The sequence below is a fragment of the Ostrea edulis genome, chromosome 1 (assembly GCF_947568905.1).
Source record: "Ostrea edulis chromosome 1, xbOstEdul1.1, whole genome shotgun sequence".
NCBI classification, from domain to species: domain Eukaryota; kingdom Metazoa; phylum Mollusca; class Bivalvia; order Ostreida; family Ostreidae; genus Ostrea; species Ostrea edulis.
The window spans coordinates 74,946,335-74,968,360 of record NC_079164.1 but is presented as its reverse complement, the minus strand read 5'-3'; the positions used below and the strand labels follow the sequence as shown (position 1 = coordinate 74,968,360).

At 35.0% G+C, this 22,026-nt stretch overlaps 1 protein-coding gene across 6 annotated transcripts; it reads left to right on the top strand.

The window, feature by feature from the left end:
- The first annotated feature begins 1,560 nt into the window (after positions 1–1,560).
- Positions 1,561–22,020, top strand: LOC125681356 (hillarin-like). 6 transcript variants are annotated; one of them, XM_048921409.2, is made up of 12 exons: positions 1,561–1,877; positions 5,280–5,333; positions 15,718–15,912; positions 16,104–16,336; positions 16,720–17,268; positions 17,374–18,368; positions 18,738–18,902; positions 19,458–19,655; positions 19,920–20,002; positions 20,249–20,293; positions 21,072–21,257; positions 21,345–22,020. In XM_048921409.2, the coding sequence occupies exons 1-12, from the start codon at positions 1,836–1,838 to the stop codon at positions 21,447–21,449; spliced, it is 2,850 nt and encodes a 949-aa protein (XP_048777366.2). In that variant the 5' UTR covers positions 1,561–1,835; the 3' UTR covers positions 21,450–22,020. The 6 variants fall into 6 exon arrangements, with proteins under 6 accessions (XP_048777366.2, XP_048777381.2, XP_048777395.2 ...); XM_048921424.2 differs by lacking the exon at positions 20,249–20,293; XM_048921438.2 differs by lacking the exons at positions 1,561–1,877; positions 5,280–5,333 and adding an exon at positions 11,748–11,848.
- Positions 22,021–22,026: the final 6 nt, after the last annotated feature.

The window sequence follows — 22,026 nt, the reverse complement described above, 5'->3', positions numbered from 1 at the left end:
GTCAGTTCAATCTGACACACCTTAAGACGAGATTGTTTTCCTTTAACTGAATATTCCCACACTCCTCTTCCTATTGAGATATTTGTAAGGAATGCGACATTGGAAGAATCCTGATTGGCTCCAAGTCTGAGGCAGAAACCACGTGATTGCAGTTTATACAGATTTTGTGCTGCAGACCGACGGTTAGGTCTGTCAAACGAAAAATGAAATGGATTTTCCCAACCATGGTGAAGTTGTGGTAGCAAAGAAAATAAATACATGGTATGATTTCTTCAGGAATCTGGACTCATTAAGAACGTTAAATAGCATTAAATTTTTCCTTTTATTTACATTCTGACAGTACACCTGAAATGTAAGATAGAACATGAAAAGATTGTCGAAATTTGACTTGAACAGTTGAAATGTCCATTGAAATTTGGTCATATGGCTTTGAACACGACGTTTACTAACGGGTTAATTGTTTTTTGTTTTTTTTTTCCATTAATAAACTTATGTTGTGTCAATGTTATTATTTTCAGTAATAAATCTATGCTGTATCAATGTTATTATTCTCAGTAATAAATCTATGCTGTGTCAATGTTATTATTTTCCAATTATAAATATATGCTATATCAATGGTATTATTTTCCAATAAGAAACTTACGCCGTAAAAATATTATTTTCCAATTATAAATATATGCTGTATCAATGTTATTATTTTCCAGTAATAAATATATGCTGTATCAAATCATTTTCCAGTAATAAACCTATGCTATATCAATGTTATTAGTTTCCAATAATAAACCTATGCCGAATCAATGCTATTATTTCTGGATATAAACACTGACTTTTCAACTTGATAACAAAAACCAATTATAAAAAACAAATGATGGAGTGTGAATGTCCTGTATTTTGAGATATGTATGGGACAATTTCTACATCATCGACGGGAAAGCATCCTTTTGTTTTTACCCCCACCCCCACCCATTATAATGACAATCGCAAGCATGTCTATCATCAGAACATTAAATAGTAGCTATGAATGGATGCCATTGTTCTTTGATTAAGCGCCCAGGCTTTTTACGTATCGTATTAGTCGGATAAACTGGTTGATATGATAACTCGTGTATTGTGTGCACGGACTGAAAAATGATATATGTGAAAAATTCTCGAGAGGGACGTTAACCAATATACAATCAATCCATACTGATTTACTGCTTGTGAGTGTTATCAGATGTAGGTTGACAGGATTAGATGTTTCATAATTAGATTACGGGTTCATTAATTGCGGAAGCAGGATACTTTAAATCGGGTATATCGTTTTCACCACTGTCTGCCCAGCTGATACGTAGTAGTGAGTGAATTTGGTTACAATGCATGAATTGACAATCTTCCAATGAAAGTGTCCATGCTGTGTTTTATTATTACGTAAGATAAAATCTACCCCTAGTGCCGATACGAAACTCTTAATGACTCTTACTTATTGATTAGCAGGTCGATGGAAACAAAATATCCTGCCGGTCTAAACATTGTCTTTCTTTGTGCTATATAATAAATGTAAGTGGCTTAGTGACTTAATACAATGAATTAGTCAGTATCTTGTTGAGTATTTAGGTAAAAGGGTTAAAAGTTTTTCTTTTCAACGGAAGATTAACTATTAACAAAATAGAAACCAGTGCATACATTGGAACTCGCTCGAATCCGTCCATTTAAAAACATTTTTCATGTAAAAAGACATTTAAGAAGAGAGAAGCTTTCTGTTTTGATGGAAAGTCGTCATATCGTTTGAATGGCTGATAAACATTCAAAAAGGACTTAATGTTTTGTTCGAACATATTTCTTTGCTTTGAAAAGTAATGATTGGGATGGGTTGTGAATCTTCAAAAATTAGTGTGAAGGTACGGTACTCTCTCTCTCTCTCTCTCTCTCTCTCTCTCTCTCTCTCTCTCTCTCAAGTATAGAATGCAATAGGAATTTAATAATGTAAAGGTACATATATATTACAAGATTAAATGTTGCAAAACCATAATCATAAAATGGTATACATATTTTGAAAAGACCCATTATTGTTGAAGGCGGCTTAAGAATACTCCGTGCAGTTATAGAATTTACTTTTCATTCCCCTTTAAAATGGTCTTTCAAATATTATGACTTCAATTATTTTATGAGCACGTGTTTGCCTGATTCGTTTACTTAAAAGAGTAATTAAAATAGTTAATCCAGGGTCACTGTAAATGCACCATACTTGATATGTATGTGTACCCCAGCTACCCGATTTACCCATGAAAATGGCAGACCATAAAAAAGAAAACACACGGTATTTAAATTTCTCGAATTGATTTCATAACAACAATTTACTTGTAGTTCATTTCCTTTCCGTAAATGTTTCCTATAAATATATCGATTTGAATTTTTGGATTGTTTTTTTTTTTTTTTTTTTTTTTTCCCCTTGCCAAAATTTAAAAAGTGACTATTAAAACACACAAATTGATAAGATAAAGGAAAGCATTTTCTCGTATGACCATCAGTGTGAGACCAACATTACCGAATGGGGCAGCCATGTGGGATTTTGTCTTTACGCTTTGAGGCGTCATTGATCAATGACATGGTGAAAAAATTCCAATTTTAATATAATACAACTTTTTAGGGGAAAACCTTGAGGGTTTTTTTTTTAGTTTACACATAAAGTATAAACCATTTTCAGGTATGCTCTTTCTGACTAATTAGGTTTTGCATTTGAATTCAAATAAGGATTTTGAATTTTCTCAAAGGTTTTCAGGACCAAGAGACATTGACCGTGAATTTTATCCCCTGGGTGGAAAAATGATTCTAGCATCAATAAAATATTCTACAGTCTAGAAATGATCAGGTACAATAAAGTTCACAAACTGACAATGATTTCTCTAAATGTTGGCACCCAATACTCAACACAGACGTTCGTGTTTGTTTTGGGTTTAATAAGAATACAATCTTCGGCGCACTGGTTCCAAGATTGATCATCGACCAAGAAAAGTTAAATATAGATCAAATGTAAGTTAACAGAGACAATAAGGAAGAGTCTTCCCATGCCCAATCATTTTAACGGCTCCTCCGCGGCATGGAGATTGGTAAGATTATAAAAAGTTCGAGGGCGGAAGTTTGGGATTATTATGTAGGTTTTGGTTTGCAGAACTTGTCGTGAATTTGGAATTCACGTGTCTGTAAAATCGAAAGTGTTGTATTACAACAGAACTGTGAATTACGATCTTTTGATTTCGCAACAAAGATATTTTCGTGACTACTTTGACGTATTCACATGCAATTTAATTTCAAAATTCTAAACCCTACATGTATTGAAAAGTTATTTGAATAAAAATGCCTATTTGTTCGCTCTTTGATAAATTGGAAGAAGATGTTTATTAATCCCGTACATACTATAAATGTTCCGTTCATATTGTTTTCCCAGATGCAGTCTAAAGGTTGTTTTAAAGGGGTGGGTGTATTGACACAAACAATTTAACTGTATGGGTAGCTATTGACACTAGGCTTCTGCAATGAGATAGAATTAACAATTTGGGGATGCGCAATTTGGTTTTGAATCTGATCAAAGGACAGTTTATCCTGTACGTGTTTATATTTACTAACTTTGATAAACTACATTTACAGTGAAAAGGGGTCAATTATAAATACAATTGTTATTTTAGAGATAATCAAAAATCATTCGATCTAATTGATAGAGCAAAATTGTGGAGAAAATCAGTCAAATAAGGAATAAATGGTAAAATGTGCGATATTGTCAATTTTGTGTGAAGTTGTCGATGTATTCAGCAGGGTAAGGTATGGTCTCCAATATCATTCTTATTAAATATATTCCCGTGAGGACCCGGGTTGGAATAGGTCCTCAGTACTCCCTTGCTTGTCGTAAGAGGCAACTAAATTGGGCGGTCCTTTGGATGAGACCGCAAAAACCGAGGTCCCGTGTCACAGCAGGTGTGACACGATAAATACTTCCTTGAAAGATATCTCTTGAAGGAGAAGAAAGATGTGTTCAAGGTACTTTTCAAACTTAAGGAGACATCTCTTAAAAACATATACTTCACTTTTTCGTGCCCAAGGAATGTCTAATTGTTAGGAGTAAAAAAAATGGCAACTACAGTCTCATTGATTGAATCATTTTAAACTTATTTCTTAGCTCACATGAGCAGAAAGCTCAAGTGACTCTGTTGTCTGTACGTCTGTAAACTTTACATTTTCGACTTCTTCTCCAAAACCGCTGGGCCAATTTCAACCAAACTTGGCAAAAAGCATTCCTGGGTGAAGGGCTTTCAACTTTTGTCAAATCAAGGGCCATGCCCCCATCAAAGGGGAGATAATCACAAACGTGTAAAAATAGGGTGGGGTCATTTAAATATCTTCTCAAGAACCACTGAGCCAGAAGAGTTGAAATTTACATGAAAGCTTTCTGACATAATGCAGATTCTATTTTGTTGAAATTATGGCCCCCTGGGATAGGATGGGTTCACAAAAGGGGATAAAAGTTTTACATACAAATATATAGGAAAAATCTTTAAAATCTTCTTCTCAAGAACCGCTGGGCCAGAAAAGTGTATATTTACATGAAAGATTTCTGACATAGTGCAGATTCAAGTTTGTGAAAACCATGTCCCCCAGGGGTAGGGTGGGGCCACAATAAGGATTCAAAGTTGTACATACAAAATATATAGAGCAAATTTTTAAAAATCTTCTCAAGAATCACTGAGCCAAAGAAGTCTACATTTACATGAAGGCTTCCTGACATAGTGCAGATTCAAGTTTATATAAAACAAATTCCCCCGGGGATAGCTTGGGGCCACAATAGAGACCAAAGTTTTACATGCGAATATATAGGAAAAATCTTTAAATATGGGCCAAGGTGACTCAGGTGAGCGACGTGGCACATGGGCCTCTTGTTTTAAAAAGTCAAATACTGTTATTGATCCCAATGAAGGATCCTTAGTGAAATAATCGAAATCTGTAAATATCACTGTTCGTTGCCTTCATCTTTCATATGATCAGCATCTTCCCAAGGGAAAGGTTTCGGATCAGTTCCGCTCCTTATTTACATGTACATTTATTTATTCCTTGACTTGGGAAGATGATGTAACATATATGTATAGAAATGAACAGAAGTGAGCATTGCGTCAATCAATTCTTAATGATTGCTCTTGCACATTATAATTTTTTACTTTTATTTCTTTATACAGATTGCTTACTTCAAGCAACGCTAAATTGGTTGTACAAGTACGTATTTTTAAAAAAAATCAATTTCACGATATTTACAGGAACACGATGCAGGAGGCCAAAAACAAAATGGAGAAAAGCCTAGAGAAAATAAGGTACTGTCTGTGTTGGTGTTGCCTTCCGTAACATTTATATAGTTAACTGATGTTTCATCAATAGTAAACCCATGCTGTTTCATTGTACTTTATATTTCGATTTAAAAACACACATACATTGGCACGCAAGAAGCCTTTTAACTTGATATAGAAACTTATAGTCTGTTAAAGAAAGAAGTTTTAGAAAATATAAATGCCTATAGTTTGATTGAATGCTGGGATATAATCGAAGCGGAAACACGAGAGATCCTTTCCGATTATGCAAATTTTCCTCATGCTTCAACTCTTCTATCCCCAAAATACAAACCACGCACTTTATTCCTTAAATAATGAAATTGATGATTTTTTTAAAATTTTGAATTGATATATAAAAATCTTTGCCACGAAATTGAAAAGAACGAACCTTGTGATTTTGTACGACAGGCTGTTCTTGCCATTTGAATAGAAAAAAATCAAATCGTTAAAAGTGTTTAGAAAATCTTTAGGCTACAACATTTTTTATTTTGAATGTCGTAAAAACGATGTACTATTTTTGTTTGAATTTTTAAAATCGTTAAAACAATTCATTTAGACTGTTAAAACGTTAAAAAATATCACAAGAACGATTTGACAAATCTTAAAGACCCATCTCATGACCGTACGGTCAGGTGGCAAGGGACAGTTTCTTTGGTTTTGAAACATGTGGATAGGGGGTATACACCAAAGTCAGATTATGACAAACTAATGAAAAGTCATATTTTCCTTTTATGTCAATACTTGTATTTCATATTAGTGTAGTTAATAAATTATGACCCTAAATTACATGTAATCTATAAATACTGGTGCTGGTGCACAAAACATGCTCTGAGCAGGTTCCCCTTTTTTGCTTTGATTTTCCCTCATTTGGGCTAATCCGCACCACCCCCACACCATCACAGTACCAAACATGGGGATTTAGACACTGTGCACAATCAAGAACCCTATCTGCCCTTCTCAAAAATCTACCTCACATACGGGGCCATCCACCTTCCCTCACAGCTACAGACCTTTTGCTAGACCCTGCATGTTTTCACCGGAATTTCTTCAGCAACTGACCACGTGCCTTAGTTTCGTATTTGCACCCATCTATATGCTAGGAATCATGGTGACACCTACATGTTGTATATCAACATTTTTATGAAGCACTCAGCTACATTTGACATGCATCCTAAAATTATTGTATACATTTTTACACTTGTAATATCACTTCAAATATGGGGTATTTCCATTTTTTGGAAAAGTTGACCGGGCCTATAGTGCGAAACTGTCCCCTGCTACATCAGTGAAAATGTAGGCGGGGCCTAATCTAAACAGATGTTATTTACCTGGAGTGGCCATGGTCTACCAAGGTGTTAATTGCTATATTCCATGGCACTCAAAGAAATACACAGAGACAGAACATGGTAGAAATCTACCTGTCCATGCCTTTTTATAGTTATGATATACACAGGACCTGTCTCGGGGACATCTGCAGAGTTTCTGTTGTCATATTGTTTGAATAATGGTTGTATTCCTAAGGGTAGCTGACACATTCTACAACCACCCCCTCTTTCTCTCTCAGTCATTGACTCAATGAATAATTTCTGTTATAAATATAGAGGTATCATAAACTGATGACATAAATTACTTCAATAAGTTACAAGTTTTAGAAATTATTGTTTGATTTCTGATAATACATGTACATAGAGGGGAAAAAATACAATTATATTGAAATTGCATTGTTCAGGGGTCTTTTTGAAAACAATTGAATTACAAGAAAATAGCAGTTGTGGACAGGTCAATGCTATCAAAACTCAGGTATACTGGGCTTCCTCAAGATCTAAAGAATGGCTGTAGATACTGGCTGTTATTGTTATCAAAACACCTCTCTGGGGTAGCTCCAGACCACAGTGTCTGCAGATGTTACTCCACCTGAGATCTATTGTTAAATGTTTGATTGACAGGTAGCTTACAATTTGGGGGTGTTAACTTAAAATTGGGTCTTTAAGAACGATTTTAAAACTCGGGAAAACGATCTGAAGAAAATCGTAAGAACGATTTAGGAAATCGTTAAAAACAATTTCTGTAGAGTATGTCAGCAAATGTATGTTAAATTGTCTTTTATATGAAGCAGAATTTATTCAATAAGTTCTACATGAGAAGAAAAAAAAAAAACCTCTTGCTGTGGCCTTCGATGCGACATTTAGATACATGTATATCGACGACGTTTTATCTATTAACAATAACTTTCATTCATATATCGATTCGATATCACCTGCACCATCAACTTGTTTGTCACTGATCATTCGAAAGACACTAAGGAGTCGTCATCTTCTGCTTCATACTTAGACATTTTATTAAAAGTAGATATTAACGACAAACTAATAACTCAACTTTATGATAAACGGGATGATTTCAGGTTCTCCATTGTCAGCTCTCCATATTTATGTAGCAATATTCCATTATAACCTGCATATGGTGTTTATAGTTCTAAACTGATTCGATATGCTAGAGCATGTTCTGCGTATGATCGGTGACAAACAAGTTGATGGTGCAGGGGTTTCAATACTCTCGTTTAAAGTCAGCATTCCGCAAATTCTATGGATGTCATGATAATCTAGTTCGTCAATACAACCTATCATTGGGTCAAATGCTGTCTGAGGTGTTCCATGCCGATTTTAGGTCGTTCTTGGCACACTGATTTTGAATACGGATAACTCCGTTTACCTTATCAAAATATAGGGCTCACGGCGGGTGTAACCGGTCGACAGCAGATGCTTACTCCTTCTAGGTACCTGATCCCACCTATAGAATTTCCAGGGGTCTGTGTTTGCCTAACTCTCTATTTTGTATTGCTTATAGGAGTTATGAGATTGATAAATGTTAATGCGGAGAATACTTTGAAGGGATGTAATGTTCATTTCACTATTTGAGTCAAATGCTTTTGAGATATCGTACAATACACATTACATATTGAGCAATCCTCGTATATATGAAAAATCTTTAAAAATGTTCTTAAGAATAACAGGACGATGGTTACTCCTATCAATATGTAAGCATCCTCAGGTAAGGCCATTGCCGATTCAAGGTTGTTCAAATTGTGGTCCCAGGGGGAAGGATGGGGCCACAATAGGAGATCAAAGTTTTAGATAGGGAAAATATTTAAAATTCTTCTCAAGAACAGTTGGATCATTATCATTCATATTAATACGGAAGCATCTTCCGGTAGTGTTTATTCAAGTTTGTTCAATTCAGGGGCCCCAGGGGTAGGGTAGTGCCATAATAGGATATCAAACGATGGAGTATATCCCTATGTTTTAGGTAGATTAATGGGACGGGGGGGGGGGGTGTGAAAATGTGATGATTTAAAAGTCCTTGCCTTTCAGATATTTTTGGTAGTTTAGTAATACAGTCTAACATGAAATGCATGTTTTAATCTTTCTGAATCAGATATTGCAGTTCCACGGCACTAGAATTCTGCTTACAGATCACTGGAACATAACAAACTATATATACAAGTCTAATTTTAGAACTACTTTCAGTTTCTAGCATGCTATGTTAGTATAGGTAAGCTGTATAGATCTTTGTTTTGATTGGTTAAACATTAAATGATTTAAGGTCAGACTTCTTTATCTGGGGTTTCGTTGGACTAGATAAAATGTGTACGGTTGTAAAACGATCGTTAAGTGGGAACACCAGGCATTGATTGGATGGCTTGAATCGATCGACTGGCATTTGTTATCTTTAATGACGCAATAAACTTCGATTTGTATTTTTTAATTTAATTGTTTTTGACATTTTAATGAACCCTATAAATATCTTATCTGTGTTTAAGTGGAAATGTGTATTTTAGGTTGACAGAAATAATATATCTTTTAACGACAGGGTGAGAAGTAAATAATGTTTGAGAGGCCGTGTTACAGTCGAAAATATATGCATACAGAATGTTAGCGAGATTGACAAAAATCCCGTGGAATAGGGAAGTTTCAGCCGGGGGGAAATATTCACAGTCTAAGACGAGGCTGTGCTGAATTCCAGACAACGAATCGTGTTTCTGGGGGTAGAATTTCCCATTTTAACCGCAGCTCAGTGCATATATTCAAGAGCTCTGAGAAAATTCTAAATTTTCAAAATCATTAATTTAGAAAGAGCATACCCAAAAAATGGTAAAAAACAAAACAAAACCCAAACAAACAAACAATATAAGCATGCATGTTCAAAATACAATATAACGTCTTAGCAATGTACGGTAATGTTGGTCTCACAATGGTGATAGTGTGACTAAAAAACTTTCCTTGAAGTTAAATCATTGATCTGCGAGCAGTAATATTTCATTCTGACGATTTGTATTCCAAAGTCGAAAATGAAGCTCTAGTTAGTTTTCTAATTCATGAGCTGCATAACATATATAGAACAGAATATTTCATTTCTAACTCAAGAGTCCAAAGTAGACAAAAATGAGATGATTACAACAATGAAGAGAAGAGATATGATAAAATATATTTCTACACGTAAAACGAAAATATGTATTATCTCATGAAAAATCTTTTGAAGAAAATAAGACATCATAATTGAGGTTTCGTATATATTTCATTAAAAAGAGAGATCGGAATTTCGAATAAGATATATTTTTTTTTCGAATACAGAATGGAATTGCATAATCAGTTTAAGAGTAAGAAAGCGACAGTTTAGGTCCTGTGATCTCATGAACACCAGTCGATTCGCCAAGCACAAAAAATCTATTCTTTCAATGTTTAGGGACACCTGTGCGTAAATTATTAAAATATTGATTCATACTTGTAATGACACCTCCATGTGAAATAATTTTGTTCGGAAATATCAAAGGGTTGAAGTATAAGATTCTGACTTTTTTTTCAATGAAAGTATTTTTTTTTTTTTATTTATGATCTTTGAATAAATTCGTCTTCCTTCAGTGGAATATTTGTCTGTTCGTCTCCCCACCATTTAGTGTAATAAAGAGAGTGCAATTTTAATAGTTTTTAAAAGTGAAAATTTTATCTCTATAAAATGTGTAACTGGTTAGATAAAAGAGATTTCTCTTGAAACGAAAACTATTTCTCAGAGTAAGCGTGTATCTCGTCCTAAGATCGGGATACTTTTTAAACAAGAAGGTACTTCAATTGTAAATAGCGATATCTCATGTGATGTAATAATTAATAAATATTCTTATTCAAAGCGATTTTTATTAAATGAAATGGCATCTTACTTTTCCAAATACAATCTGATAATGCTTTTGAATAGAACATCACTGTGAGCAACACAGTTTTGTTTCTTTCTGCAAAGCACCACTCTATAATACTAAGTGGTAGCGAAATTTTGCTATGTTTCTAAATGGTTGTATTTGGTTGTATATTGTTTAACGTCCTGCTCAAGAATGTTTCATTCATATAAAGATGTCACCACTGCCGGTGAAGGGCCGCAAAATTTAGGCCTATGCTCGGCGCTTATGGCCTTTGAGCAGGGAGGGATCTTTATCGTGCCACATTTGCTGTGGCACGGTGTCTCGGTTTCTGCGGTCTCATCCAAAGAACCGCCCCCATTTAGTCGCTTCTTACGACAAGCAAGGGGTACTGAGCTATTCTAACCCGGATCCCTACGGGATTACTTCTATTTGGGGTTTTGTGTCTGCTTCTAATATGTAACTGCACCGTGGATAAGATATTTTAATAAACACCGGGTATTCAGCTTACTTTAGTGATTTGTATAGTAACCATTAATATTAGTGGATAAAAATGTTTGATTTCTGCAAAGACTAGGAAATAATCCTAGTAAGAAAAGACACACACTGTGAATATGCTGATTTTATGGATAATCTTGTTTTAGCGCTTTTCATGATTTCCTCCTTCCGCTAACTTATGTACACCGCCAATATAAGACCATGTATAATTATACCTGTCTTGAGGGACGCACATCAATTTCAAAATCCACTGATTTATGATTATAGTGCATGTTCTCTGTTTGAAAATGCGCTAATGGGGGGGGGGGGGTGTCGATATATCCAAGTCATTTAAAAGTAATTTACATTGCTTCAAATTCTTAAAGTTTGAAGAAAAATCATTGAAGACAAATATCACATAGTTAAGTTGCTGACATATAAGACTATACAGAATGTTTCGCCTTTCATCAAAGCTATATATCTGGGCTATCTATTCAAATTTCACCGAAAGAAAGGACCGTTTATGTTTCAAAATACAATAGAATAAATGTTTTGAGCGGCAAAGGTAAACACATTTTAAAATCACCAATTTATTGCCCAACATGAGAATTTTTCGTGGTGATAAATTGTCCCGCATGTCAAAACCAAACAGCATCGAGATATGACTTCCGTATCGCTTTTGTAAACATGAATAGTCCAATGGTCTCTTAGTTTACTTATAGGAAGTTCTTTTTAAAAAGTTTAGATAAGCGTCAACTTTATCAGAAAGTCTGAAAACTTCATCCCCAAACCATGTGCACAAGTTAATACCTCAGACAGGACTATGGGCAAAAAGACTAAGGTAATTTGAAATACATATTTTCTAATGATCTAAATTAGCATCTTCAAAGCTAGATAGATTGATAATGAAAATGCCCTGTTATACAGTTTTGTATTTGAATTACGGACACTAGTAGTCTTAAACACTAGAAATCAAATTCTGGTATGTGTGGATACTTAGCATGTTGATTGAATGTGTATGCTACAGCAATCAGAGTTAAAATATATTCGTAAAACAAGGTATCTTTTTAAGGTAATGAGATATATCTTTATTTTAAAGAGATATATTTGTAGGGAACGAGATATCTCATTAAGTTAAGAGGTATTTCTTTCACTTGCAGATACCTTTGCTAAATGTACATGTATTTATTTTATCTATACATGTGTTTTATGACAATTGTTATCAATTAATCTAAGGTGAGAACCTCGTAAGTTGTAAGAACTTGTGTTCAGACCTGTTGTATATTATATATGCAATAAAATATGTTCAAACCAAACCTTTATCATTTAGAGAAATATTTCTTTAAGTTGAAAGAGATATCTGTTAAACTTTAAAGATTTTTCACGAGAGATAGAAGTAGATATCTCTAAGCGACCAAAGGAGACAAAAATAAATATTCTCTACAATAAAGAGATATCTCTCTCGATTTTTCTTATTCCGGTCGAATTCGAACGGAATACTCCCCAAAGCGAAAGCAGGCCAAAAAGAAACGGGGGGGGGGTGGATCTAAGCACAAACACAAGTTTTATATGAACCCACATTAAACTTGACACTACACTACTACTCACTGATGCAGTAATTATTCATTTTGGTATGGTGATTTAAAATGGGTAATGCTGAAGTACATCTTGATATATAGTGATATTGGTGCATGAAAAAGTGAAGATAACAAACAGTGATCAACCCGTAATTCCCATTAAGAGTATGACAATGATGGATTCCTGGACACACCAGAGGTGGGATCAGGTGTCTAGGAGGAGCAAGCATCCATGTTGACCGGTCACGCCCCGCCATGAGCCCTATATTTTGATCAAGAACGAAGTCAAAATTAGTGTGCCAAGAACGGTCTAACAGTCAGTATGAAACACGTCAGACTGCATTCGACATAATGACAAGTTGTATTTGCAATTTAGATAATTATAACAACAATGGAATTTGCGACTTTAAGCAAGACTGTTAAAACCCCTGTAACAGTTAACATCTAAAGACCCATTTGATACCCCTACAATGTTCATAAATATATTCAAGTACAGTAGATCATTCATTTTTGTGTATATGCTTATTTCTCCCTTTTTGTTGAGGGATATAGGGATTACAATAAGTTTTATTTCCTATCAGTTCCTGAAAGAATCGATGAAATCAACATTTTGAATTACTAAACAACTCACTAGGCGCAGGCATAGTATGTCGTCAAGTGCCCCTCTTTTGATATAAAAAAAAAATACAAATACAACCCCCATTCCTAATTTATCAATAACTGATAAGGACCTAAGACTCGTCTCTGGCATATATTACGGGGAACCAATTTAAGTAATTTCGCTTTGGAAAAGACTATCGATGCTTCTATTCCTGTCACCGTTCTATCAGTAGGCACAGAGAGTGTTAACTAGTCCAATCATGCAATGTTTAAATCGATTTAAAGGTCCTAGGTAGAGTGTTTATTTGAGGCTCACGTTTTTAAATTTTTTTAACAACTACACGAATAATTTTAAACACAATCAGCAATGAGTTGCAATATACCCTGGGATGCCTTTGTATGAGGAAGTTTATTGAACGTCTCGTTTCGATGGTATAAAGTTTGAAATATTTGTTGACAATGGGAGTAAGCACCTCCAAAAAGCCTCAAGATCCTGAGGCCCCTTCCACGGAACCGACGTTTGGAAAACCAAAGGTAAGAACAATGGGCTCCCCGTGTCTCTGATTTGTCGTAAATGGGTTTAATATGAATATTATTGACCAGACATTATGATTTGAAATAGACAGATGATAAATTTAAAATAAGTTTCCCCTGATCAAATATGACGAAAATCATAGATCGAACCCCGCGGTATTGTAATCTTGATTACTTATAAATGAGTATTTACATATTCATAGTACATCGCTGCTCTACGCGGTATTGTAATCTTGATTACTTATAAATGAGTATTTACATATTCATAGTACATCGCTGCTCTACCGAATGAGAACTATGAAATATTCAAATGCAGTTACAATATTTGTCTGATTGTGAATTTGCACACTATTAATTTTGGATTTGTGAGGTTTTTATACACACAAATAGTGTGTGAGGTTTAGATAAAGACTTAAAGTGATGCAGTGTGTGTGTGTGTGTGTGTAAGAGGGGTTTAAACTGTCTTCTTACCACAGAAACAAAATCTCCCTTTAATACGTCAGGTCTAAGCAGAGAGAAACACAGCAAAGCCGATTAAAGCATTTGTACTTGAATACATGTATATACACACTTATACCTGAGTACATACATACACATTACAAGAATAAGTTACGGGATCATTTAACAATAAAAATTTGAAAGATTTGTAATACCTCGTCGATTATCGAATTGGATTTTCGTATTGAAAGTTGAAACGGTTAAATACATATCCAAAGGAGATTTCGTGCTTGCCGTTAATCGCGTTGACCACTACTTGTCATAAATCGAAATGCATGCTTATGTCGAGTTTCAAAAAAACGAATTTTCTATTAAAGTATAATTCATCATAATTTTTCATATTCGGTTGCTCTTAAGTGGTGCTAATCTACATTTGTTATGTTCCATTATATGCAATACTGGATATGAAATATAATTCATGATTATCTCCCCTTTTGTTGTACTTTTCGTAGGGTCTTGCTGTAATCTACCTTTAGCCTAATCTTTGCAATGGCTAGTCTGCTTTTGTTCTTAGTAAATATGCATTATTTCCCCCGTGTTAAAGTAAGTCTTTGGTATTGGATAAGCAGCACTTTTGGTGTTTGGCAATACAATCCGGGTTAACAACATTTTGGATGGAGTAGTAATGATTTCTGCCCGAGTTTTACGCGAAACACAAGCCGCATGTAAACAGGTTGGTGCAGTAACTTTCTGTTTTGTCGGTGATAATTTTTGTTGGTGTGGTGTAGGACTAGCAATTCGGAGTTTTTAAACTCAGGAAATGACGGTTTGGTATCATTTAGACAAGGCAGAAGTTTCACTTTCCGGTCTTCTAGGATAAAGAACTTGTTAAACATAACAAAATGTGAATGTTTCCCCCAATAATTGTCAGTGTTATCAGATTATCTCCGTTTTTCAATATACTTCTTGCAGATCGGTTGTTTATCTAAAGGTTAGGGTATTTTCTCTTCTAAGACATGTATGCATTTGCGGCAAATACATACATTTATTTATTTTTTACCATTCTTGTCTTTTGACTACCAAAAACTATAATGAGAACACTACCAAAACGATAATGAGAACGCGACAAAGGTAGGGAAAGACGTGATAAATCATGCACAAAAAATAAAAGGGACGGAGTAATTTGTTTCTGCTTTGTCTCGAATACTTCATTCCGTATTTACGGAACATAAATCAAAATCATCAAAGAAAAAAAAAAACCTTCAGATAACATGCCCCTACTTTACTTTTCTATTTAAAGAGAAATGTTATGTAAACTTTGGCAGGCTTATGTATGTCAAACAAAGAAATGTTAAATTGTTCAAATCGAGACAATACGTTCACAATACCACCGTTGTCATTCTTAAAAAAAAAAAAAAAAATCGTTTACAAATGACGAAGATTTTTTCACAGTACTGATAGTAATGAAGGTTGTCCAAATATTGTTTGCGTGGTAGACAAGTTATGTAATCAATTCCTGGTGATTGTACTGTGAAATTGATCTCTTTTTTCTTTTGTCTAGGTTGCACCCGAACTGGGTCGTCTGCTTTCCACTTACCAGTTGATCCCGTCTTTCAAGGAATGTGATGAGCTACACTGCTTCGCTGACGATGTGGAAAAGGCCAAACTTCTGCCTCCACCCGTTCCCCCGCCAACAAAGAAGAATGAAATTTTTGACATTAACCAATTCAAGAAAGTGGACGAGCGGGCTGTCAAGGTATGTAAAAGTTTTCCAATATTCCTTTCCCAGACTTTATGTGGGAATGGATACACTTAATATGTAAAACTCTATAGTGAGTGCCTCCTGATCGTATTTTCTAGAGAACATTGATAATCAACACAAAAGGAACAACTGATAATGTTCTAGCAATACTTCTCTTATGTGTGTTTACTAATATTACTCCACAGGCGCCATCCAAGTTACTTAAACAACCCCTAAGTAACCTAGTGGAGTACATCACGGAGGGTTTGGATGATGACCTGTCTAAAGTCCGAGCTATTTATCGATGGGTGACCTGTCAGTCTGTGGATAGCATGAAAATTCCCAACAAGGAACCGTCACAATCCCATACAATGTTCCAACTGTGGCGAATTAAACACAGAAAGGGCAACTATGCTCAACTTATCAGCCTTCTTTGTCGGTAAGATCACAGGAATCAACACTTCATCGTGTTTATTTTTCATTTTTCACCTAACTGGTAACTTGTTTCATTGGGACTATATTTAATATTCGACGTTCATCAAGCCTCAGTTCCTTTTTTCTTTATTTTCAATGATATTTAACTAAAAATACATTTAAAATGTACATCACTGAAAGAAAAATACACACGCCTTTTGTTGTTGCTGTTTTTTAAATTACTAAAGACTTCTAGTGTAATCAAGAAATACTAGTGCGCCATTTATCCAGCACCTTATGTATAAACAATAAAATCAAAGACAACAACAATTGCTTTTCTATCGAATATTTATTAGGAAACAGACATTTGAAATTAGCAAGATCCTAAAGCACACGTTTCTCTATAAGATTTGCACAGTTACCATGCATCATCATTCACGGCAAACTGAAAGGCTCTACGTATGAAGTTGGGGAGAAGCTGGATGAGGAACAACACTACGGAGAGTGGAATGCGGTGTTGGTGAATGGACACTGGCGCTTCGTTAACGCATACTGGGGCACATGCGCAGAAGGCGGAGCGGAAGAAGAAATGTGGGAAGTGGTGGATAAAGGCGGTGGGGAAACGAACAATGATATGCAGAGCAGGCAGCTTTTTTACTCTTGTGATGAGAACTATTTTCTCACTGACCCTGAGCAGATGGTTAGTACACATTTGCCAAGTAAACCAGAATGGCAACTTTTGGAAAATCCAGTCACGGAGGACGATTTCACAGAAAATGCATTTTTGAAAGACAGATATTTCAATATGAATCTAAAATTAAAAAACCCAAAGAAATGTGTGGTCATGTGTGAAAGTGAAACAGATCTGACATTTGAACTGCCTAGAGAAAGGTCTCTAAATCTTGATTTCCAGTATCTGTTATTACGAATGAAATCAGCACATGGAAACCTCCCTCGGTATGTCAACTATTCTCTTATATCTTTGATATGCATCATGTTTGTATAAAGATGATTATATTCCATATTTAGCACTGTCATTAATTTAGTCTGATTTCTTTGCAGCTACGATCGATATGTATTCTTGCAAAGAACAAATGACGAAACAGTATCAATTCGAATTCGGTCACCAGTTGCGGACACTTTTCGTTTTGAACTTGTCGGAAAAGACGTGACGGTGAGAGATAAGACTTATGATTATGACTGGATTGCCATATACAAGTTGGTTTTTGGAAAAGAAGACGATTCAATTGAACCTTTTCCGGAATGTCCGATCATTGGCTGGGGTCCTGGACGAGCCACTATGGAATGTGGTTTAGCGCCAATGAGTCATTTCGCGGGAGAAATAAAAAATAAAGACGATGGGAAGATTGAAGTGAGGTTTGGAACCACCAGTGACAAGGATTGGAGCAAGATGAAAATCCATGGAGAATTAGTGAAAGGAGGTAGTGAAAATGAACCTATACCCGATCACGTGATTCATCGTGTGGAAAATGGTGACGTCATATTCAATGTAAATACACCCAAGTCTGGGGAGTACGCTCTGAAGCTGTACGCAAAGGGTGAACGGGATAAAGAATCTAAAAATATTTGTAATTACATAGTTTCTTCAGAACAGAAAGGAGAGAATTATGCATTTCCACGTGGATTTCAAGGAGGTCTTGGATGTAAGGATGCATTTAATGCCATGGGTCTTCGAGCGCTGACACACGAAAGTGGAATGATTGATACAGACGAGGAAGTGCTGGAAATTGCGTTCGAGAAGACCCAAGAAAATGTTGAACTTTCACTTAGTCTAACCGGCAATACCATCCGACCAGAAATGGCCAAACGACTGATAGAAGAGTCGGTGGATGGTAATATTGTAACTTACAAGATAAGGTTGCCGCAGACTGGAAATTACGGCATCAAAGTTATGGGCAATCGCGGCAGAGGAAACGAGAGCGTATTTGATTACATTGTTCAGTACAAGAAATCTCACAAGAAGAAATCCAAGCCAGTCCGCGAAGCAGCACCAGAAATGCCCAAACCTCCTCCTGAACCTCAAGTACAGAGAGATCGTACGTATTGCCTCGAATATCAGATAAAACAACCGGTTATTCACTTAAATATAGATAAAACAACAAACCGGTTATTCACTTAAATATAGATATCATTAGATACAGGTATTATGTAAGGAAACTCATAAAGTAAGATATATTTTTCAAAAATGTTAATCTGTAATCCGTGTTAGTCAAAACTTTAATGGGAATCGCTCATAAACGTTATAAGCCTATCAAAAACTTGAATAATTCATCAATTCAAGAGTCACCTCTCGTAAGGAAATTCTACCTTAAATATTTTCCTATTTGATGTAAACATTTTGTGTAAGATAATGATTAACACAGTTATGTAGGAGTTTCATCAGATTTTTGTAATTGCATTTTCAGCGAGAATCACAGAGTATATAGAAGCAATGAAGAAAGCCATACAGGAACAAAACGAGACGGACCTGGAGCTGGCCTTAGATGACCTCAAGAACCTTGGACTGGCTTCTCTTAGAGACGATATTCAGTACGGCGAAAATGAACTGAATGTGATGAGATGTCGAAGAGGTAGACACAGATCATTCAATTTTATCACAAATTACATTGTCTGTTTTCATCTGACATTTGCACTTTGTTAGTAATTTCAGACAGGAGCATATTTGTATGCATTTCTTCAGTATCAGAATGAGAGGAACCTACATTTACTGTAGTATTTAGAACAATTGATTTACACATTTCCCCAGTATCAGAATGAGAGGAACCTACGGTTACTGTAGTATTTAGAACAATTGATCTATACATTTCCCTAGGATCAGAATGAAAGGTTTCTTTTTAATGTAACCTACAGTAGTACTTAGAACAATCTACACATATGCTTCTATTACCTCCACACAGAACTGAATGAATCTACTTAGAACAATCTATACATATGCTTCCATTACCTCCACACAGAACTGAATGAATCTACTTAGAACAATATATACATATGCTTCCATTGCCTCCACACAGAACTGAATGAATCTACTTAGAACAATCTATACATATGCTTCCATTGCCTCCACACAGAACTGAATGAATCTACTTAGAACAATCTATACATATGCTTCCATTGCCTCCACACAGAACTGAATGAATCTACAGAGATGAAGGATTTGGATGCTATAAAGACTGCCCTACAGCTTACTAAAACTAAGAACGTGGAAAACAGGCTGGTGGAGGAGGTTGTTCGCGCCAAATCCATGTTGGAACGTCTGCGAAATATCGCCAAACTTATGCATGCTGTCTTGGCCTTGGATCAGAAAACCATTGCAGAAATTAAAGGTAAAGGACGAACAATTATTGTTGATGCAATTATATCGTGACTTTTGATTTATGTGGAAAGCCATAAAATTGAGTTGCTCAATGACTTTTATTTCACTCTTGTATATTGTACATAGAACATATATCATTGAAGGAGTTTATGATCAAATTATGTCAAAAGGTTAACAATAAAACTAGGTTCCGTTTTATTGAGTGTTATGTGCATATTGAATTCCTATACTAAACTTTATGGTTAACCTAAATTGAAATTACTTTTCTGTGCAGGTTATCAACATCCACCACCTGCTGTTCATCACGTGATGATGGCGTCACTGTTGTTGCTTGGTCACTGGGAAGAGGAAACAGAGGTAAATTTGTTTTTGATGGGTCTAATTTGGGAACAGAATGACTTGGTTTTGGTATTAGATCGAATTATAGAATTTATAACAATTCATGACATTGTAGTATTAAGTTTTCATTGTATTTTATAAAAAGAATACTTTTATATGCAAGAATTATGCTGAGGAACTTTATTTTCTTTAATAAATGATTATGATATCATATTTATCTAACTACGAACTAGTAATGATATCTGCAATTTGCTAATTTTAAAGAAAATCACGAAGCGTTACAAGGATCCAAACTTCCATAGCCAAAGTGTGAGGTTTCAAAACATGATCACAATGAAAAATTCCCTTACATCTTATGAAATGCTTTTATCGTATTTTTATCGCAAAACTTATTAGAACCTACCTCTTTTCATCGCTGCATGTCATCCATCAAATATAATTTGCATATCAAATGAACTACAGATCGATTGCATGCTTTTAATTGCTTAATATTACATATCGTGATCGATGAAGATTTGCATGTATGTATGTATATATATTTTAACCCCACTGATAATCGCATGAAGTCTTCTATTAATACTCATGCATGCAATGTTTATTTTGTCCAATAATATAAAACCTAGCAAATGTGTTTTTAAGAATATTTAAATAAAAGATACCCAATTGTATGATAACAAATAATTTGTCATTTTACCATAACTAGTATCATATAAAGTACTGCGCGGAGAAAACCATTTTAATTGCTTTCTAAAATGCTGTATTATTTTTACATTGTAATACGTACTGTTGTGTGTTTTCTGTTAAAGGTGTATATTGTGTCATTCTCGACGGGACGTAAAACAATCAATGTACAATGTATATTGTGTCTCTTTCTTTCTGAATCTTCATTGAATTGAAAATGATAAATTGAAGACAACATTGCACATTGACAATGTAGTTTGATAAACTTGATTCAGTTACATGTATTTACTTTGAAACTGGTTAATCAGTGGAAGCCATTAATTTAATAATCATTAAAGGCAATGAAAAATGTCCCTCCCTAACTTTTATGCATTGTACTATAGTATAAACTGTCTGAATTTTGTAGGATTGGAAAAACGTGCAAATTGCTTTAGGAAAGATGGGAAAAGAATCGATAAAAAGAAAAATTCAAGAACTTAAGGTAGACAGCATTCCCATAGATGTCGCTCTTGGAGCACGTGATTTGATTCGAGATTTTACTTTGGATCAAGTGCGCATGGTCAGCGCTGGTGGAGCAACGTTTTATATTTGGGTAAATATTTATCAGAATTCGAATTATAGAACAATGTCTCTTTTCAAATCACTCAAACTAATGATCGGTACCTTTGTTTTTTGCCAGGTTCGAGGTTTAACGGAGGAAATTGAGAAGAGAAATGCCGAAATTGTCCACACAGTTCGACCACGGACCAGCAAGCGAAGGAAAGATAGGACGTCAATAGCTTAGAGACACTTTATTCACCTTTTCAGGAAATCATTTCTATGCTGCCAAGTTGTTTGTCTGTGGTGTTAGTACATGTAGATATGTATAAGTTTAATCGGTACCAGTTTGACTTGAAAACACCCATATGCGTTACACCGATAGTCATTTTATTGTACAGATTTATGTCATAAGGGAACAACGGTGTAGATTACTGGAATTGCGGTTAAGCTATCAATGTTGAGGTTTGTGTTTTGCATTTTTAGTTTTAATTTTTAAAACCCTTATTCCGTCCTTGACACATTATATTACATAATATTGTATATTATAATACGTCCATAAAACGCTATATGTTTTACAATATAGTATCTATTAATCCGTCCCTCAATGGATCAGTGATACAAACATCTGTTGTATTTTGATTTATAATGTGTATCAATCATTTAGTGGTACGTTACGTCTCACTTGGTGTGTGTGTTTGTGAACATGCTTCATTTCTTGTCCAATTAGTATTTGTTAATTTATTGTTCCTGTAAATATGTGTATCAAAAATTGAGGAATTATTGTTATATTTTATGATAAATCAGTTAAAAATCTTTGTGCA

What these genes read in the sequence shown, in the direction of transcription:
- LOC125681356 (XM_048921409.2), top strand. Translation starts at nt 1,836, where the DNA reads ATGATTGGGATGGGTTGTGAATCTTCAAAAATTAGTGTGAAG. An exon ending in TGGACGAGCGGGCTGTCAAG is followed by an intron (nt 15,913 to 16,103) that starts GTATGTAAAAGT and finishes ATTACTCCACAG; the next exon opens with GCGCCATCCAAGTTACTTAA. An exon ending in GAGCAACGTTTTATATTTGG is followed by an intron (nt 21,258 to 21,344) that starts GTAAATATTTAT and finishes GTTTTTTGCCAG; the next exon opens with GTTCGAGGTTTAACGGAGGA.